Raw genomic sequence first — 5,258 nt, forward strand, 5'->3', positions numbered from 1 at the left:
AAAAGGCGCAAGTGACTTTTTAATTTTTTTTTTCCTGAATAAATGTTAAAATTGTGTTCAATAAGTATCCTGTCATCCATGTGTGTACACATTTTTAGTATAAAAGATTGAAATCAGTAAACAAAATCAGATCAAACTATGGTAAATTTGTGTTTTGGCCCTCCTGTAAAGTTGGTGAAATGTCACTTACGCCCTTCTGGTTCTCAGCCCTCGATATGTATGTGTACATTTATTGTATATATATATATATATATATAGATACAAACACATGCATGTATATATTTTGAAAATATTTGCATGTATATACTTATATATAAATATATAAACATTAAATTTTTCTTAAATATATACATGCATGTGTTTGCATTTATCTATACACATAAATATACACAGTATACACACATATTTTGTATGCAATTAATCGTTTGACAGCACTACTTTTTAACCACCTCAGGTATTCAGTCATAGGATGGACCACTCAGCTCTCCACCGCCTCATCTGCCTGTCCGTCATTCTGCTAACCAGGCTCGCTACTCATGCCACCCCAGTCATTTTCAATGACTCTTTGGAGGGCAGTGGACAGTGGGACTCTGGGAGCACAGACCTGACCCACACACCCACGATGTCCTTCTTCAATGAATCAGTGAAGTCCACCTCCATAGATGGAGAAAAACATAGCAAATCATTCTTGGATCAGCTGGTGGATTTCTTACAAGAGAACCACCTTCCCATAATCGTCATTACCACATTAGTTTTTCTTATCATCACCATCCTCTGCTCAGCTGCCATCTTGAGTCGCCGACTTAAAGTCAGCACCTACTATCCTTGCGCTTTCCCTTCCAAGATGTACGTGGATGAACGAGACAAGACCGGAGGAACACGCTTCTTCAGCGAAGTCCCAGAGAAAGCCAACACCAGCTCCAGTGAGGAGCCAGTGAATTCAGCCAGGCAGCTCCACGAGGACATCATGCTGGCTACCAAGAACCTCCGAACGCCAATCAAGACCCCATGGAAGGAGAAGAATGAAGTGGCGGAATACCAAAAACATGCAGATGATGAGGGAAGTGCTCAGTGCGACAAAAGTCAAGAGGAGAGCTGTGGCTCACTAGAGGACAAGACCACAAATCAGTTTGCTGTTGAGGATACTGTGGAAAAGAGCTGCCCCAGCAGGTCCCAGGACAGTATCCCCGCTTATGACATGGAAAAGACTGACCCCTTGGACTCCGGGCCCCCTGAAGAGAGCAAACATTCATCTGGGCCAGAGAATTCAGAGATCCATGAGGACACGAACAAACAGGATGTTGCTACTTCAGGCTCACCATTTATCAGTGAAGAGAAAACGGCATTTTAGCTTGGACATTTTTAAAGCCTTAAAGGAAACACTTAGACACAAATACAGACCAAAGTGCATTTCTTGCACACATTGTAAAACTAAAAAAAAAAAAAAAAAAATTTTGTATTATGAAGTTTCATTGAGATAGTTCATGAAAAATATATGGCTTTAATATTGTTTGTAACTCTTCGATTTTCCAAATATAAAATGTAATAATCTGTTTTAAGTTCCTTAAGAGTAAATGATATGAACGGACGCCTATCGGGCAAGACATAAAATCTGCTTTTTAAATGTTGGTTGTCATGAATTTCTTTTCATTTGACATGATGACTCTTTAACCCTAAATCAGAAATGATCTTTATTCTTGTTTGCTTTACTCTCTATTATTAGCGATGACATCCATAAAAACTGGAAAGGTTAGGGTCAGGGAAGTAGATTGCGTGAATGGCTCGCAATGCACTATAAACACACGCATCCACAAAATAAAACAAGCACACTCACGACTCCAATTAAGGAGACAAGTCTAAGTGTAGAAAAGCTTTGCAGTGAGTCAGCTTATTGTTTACATATTCTGGCTCGAAGCATTTCCTTTCAAGGTCGAGAGGTATTCAGCCACAGCAAGTCCCATGCCACCTTTCAAACAGTTTAGTCTAAGATCAGTTAGTCTCAACACATACTTTATGAAGAACACAATATTCTTAATAAACTTACTACAACATTTGACCACATTTCATACTTCATTACTTGAATGTTCAAGACAATCTGCCATCTACAATTTCTAAAAAACAAAAAATGTTTAATTTTTTTTAATTAACAAAAAAATAACTCCACCGATAGTTTGCTTCAGATCTACTGAGGCTGCAGATCTGTTGGTATGTTACTTATAGCATAACAGTTCATGAAACAAACCTCACGTTGAGATGTATAATCACATTTTCAAATGAAAACCATATACTAGCTATGCTGAAACCAGGTACAATGCAAAATCAGTTCATCACTGTAAATTAGCATCATATTTCTAGATTCCACGGGTATGCAATATTAATTCCAATGCCCACATGATTGAGGTTTACTCATGCTTTATTTAAAAGTACTGATGTTTGAAAGGCCATCGAATGAAAGCCCAGCAGCATAAATCACCATCGTAAATCACATCTTTGTTCTTTCAAACTAAAATAATAGAATAAGATCATTTGTGTGCGTGTTCAGCTAGCAAGTGAAACCACTGACACTCTTTTTCATTACATCAACAGATCTAAATAAATGGCTTAGACTGTAACAGTGTGGGTCAGTACTTTTATATTGTGCATTTAAAAGACTCGCTACAGTGCAAGAGTTGGAGAGCTTTGGTCTAAACTCAAAGGGAGGACAAAGAGCATTGATTCTCAACTGGTTTTGTTTCAAGACCCTGATTTTAAATTGGATATCAAATGGTGATCCAACCTCAAACACTGAGATTCATTACAATTACCATGAACTGTGCAGACTCAACAGTATGCAAAATCAATAACATTGCACAGTGGAAGAAAATAAATGCGTTATTCTCTTCCAAGACAATAAGCCAGTTTTTTGGCTTATTTTAACTTTGCATGTTTATACGGTTAGTTGGATTTTAATACTGGAATTTAGCACTAGGGCTGGGTTTTGACACAAATTTCACGATTCGATTCGATTCTCATTCACACGCTTGCGATGCGATTCGATTACCGATTTGATTCAATATCGATTATTTTGGATATATATCAGGTACAGTACATGCCAAATTTTCTCAAGGAAAAAAAACAAAAAACATCTCTCAACTAATGCTGTACAATATACATGAGTCAGTTGGTACTACATTACTATAATATTGAAGGTTAAAATTGACTGATTTGTTAATTACACTTAATGAAGTTTTTAAAATAAAGTTACAATTACATAATATTTCTACTTCAATTCTACTTAAATATAAACAATGCTGGCTGTCATAACTTGATGGATTTATTCAAACAAATGAAACATTGAAGAACAGTAAAACTTAATGAATATGGAGCATATATTTAGCAAAATGCTCCTCTCTACAGTTTATTTTTCTAGCTGACTGAGTTTATGGTCACTGAATATGTTTTTCTGAGGTAAATGTGACATTGTTTACAAGCCGTTATATTGACGTTTTTACACGGCTGAAACACTGATTGAGCAATTACATGAGACAGGATACGAATTGTAAAGTTGTACCCTTTTCTTTTAACTTGCCTTCGGATGTTTAGTCATGTTTATTTTGTGCTGAAACTGGTATTAATGTGGAGGAGATGATTAGTTCACGTGCGCCTCGCGCTACAGCGATCTGTCACTCCATATTAAACGGCGCTTATTGTTTGAATACTTTAATACAATGGACAGAATTTGAAATCTGAGACTTTGTTTCATATTAGAAGTACCAAAGCACAATGCTTATTGCGATATATTGGATGAGAAGTGCCCTTCAACGTTCCGTCCATTAACTGAAAACAGGCTAGAATAATCGATTCTTGGGATTTAAGAATCGCTATTGTTCCGTAAAAATGAGAATCGATTAATCTCGAGAAATCTATATTTTTTACCCAGCCCTATTTAGCACTGTTATTTCCCTGCTCCCCACGACCCAATCAGAACAGACCTGAAACCCCTTTTGGTCGTGAAGCACCAGTTGAGAACCACTGATTTAGAGCAGCGGTTCCCAAACTGGGGAGCGCGCACATCCCTAGGGGTGCACAGACCGACCAGCAGGGGTGCGCGAGAGAATGCTCTTGATGAGCTGTGTGCATTTTTTGAAGGGGCAAGTGAAAGAGAATTTTACTTGCCCGACCGGACAACTAATCTAATCTAATTAAAACATCGAATTAGGGAAGCACCAATTTCAACGAGAATGATTAGGATTTTATTACACTTGGTGTAAACGGCAATTCATAATGGATAATCAAAGGGTAACAAGGTCACGGCCGTTGAGACTCACATGAGACAATCTCATGGAGAAATAGAAACAAATGAACAACTGCACACAGAAGAAACATAAAAACTAAATGTTTTACCGCAGTATATTTATTACATAAAGCCTAGCCTAATTAATTAACATGACACGTGTTAGAAAGAGCAGTTTTCCCCGAAAATCAGTACGATTGTAAATTCGACATTGATTTTAAACAAGACTTCAAACGAGTAGTTAATATTAAGTGACTTAGGGCATACATTTTAGTACAATAATGTCAATGTGACAGTTTTTGCTCCATTTGTTTAACGAAAATAGTTCCAAACAAACTTGATTCGCATTTTTGAATTAATAATTTGAGTCAATGATTCAGTGGTACATTCATAAAGACAAGCACTTGCTTCATTCTTGAATGAATCAGCCCTCTGAACAAATCATTTGAATGCCTCAATGACTCATTAAGACAGTCAACTTGCTGCCACCTGTTGGCGGTTACTTTCAAATTTAAAAGTAACTTTTTTTTTTACACAACTTTTCATATTTGTAAATAAAAAAACCTGATGTAAAACACCAAGCTCACAGCATTATTTATGCTGTTGTAATTTTTCAGTGTTAATGCATTCATGCTACATTTCAGCTTCATTAAATTGTCTGTGTAAATGCATTCAAATGCCACTTCAGCTGCTTTGGTTTCTCCAGCAGTGGAAAAGTTGGTTTTGTTAATACTGATTTCATTTGATTGGTAACAGCCCTATAGAGTCTTATTATATTAAGTGAAATGAATAATAAAATGTAAGAATTTGATATGAAAGATGATGCATGCATTTAAGTACATGCCAAATTTTCAAGGAAAAAAAAAAAAAAAAACTCTCAACTAATGCTGTACAAAATACATGAGTCAGTTGGTACTACATTACTATAATATTGAAGGTTAAAATTGACTGTTTTGTTAATTACACTTAATGAAGTTTTTAAAAT

The 5,258-nt window shown here is 36.2% G+C and overlaps 1 protein-coding gene across 1 annotated transcript; it reads left to right on the top strand.

Moving 5' to 3' along the window:
- Positions 1-418: 418 nt before the first annotated feature.
- On the top strand, positions 419-2,741 carry LOC107597286 (transmembrane protein 119-like). The gene has a single exon (XM_016288299.1). It carries the CDS (start codon positions 470-472, stop codon positions 1,349-1,351), a length of 882 nt encoding a protein of 293 aa, XP_016143785.1. The 5' UTR covers positions 419-469; the 3' UTR covers positions 1,352-2,741.
- The last annotated feature ends 2,517 nt before the right edge of the window (positions 2,742-5,258 follow it).

Source organism: Sinocyclocheilus grahami, unplaced genomic scaffold, assembly GCF_001515645.1.
Source record: "Sinocyclocheilus grahami isolate Dianchi unplaced genomic scaffold, SAMN03320097.WGS_v1.1 scaffold12.1, whole genome shotgun sequence".
NCBI lineage: Eukaryota > Metazoa > Chordata > Actinopteri > Cypriniformes > Cyprinidae > Sinocyclocheilus > Sinocyclocheilus grahami.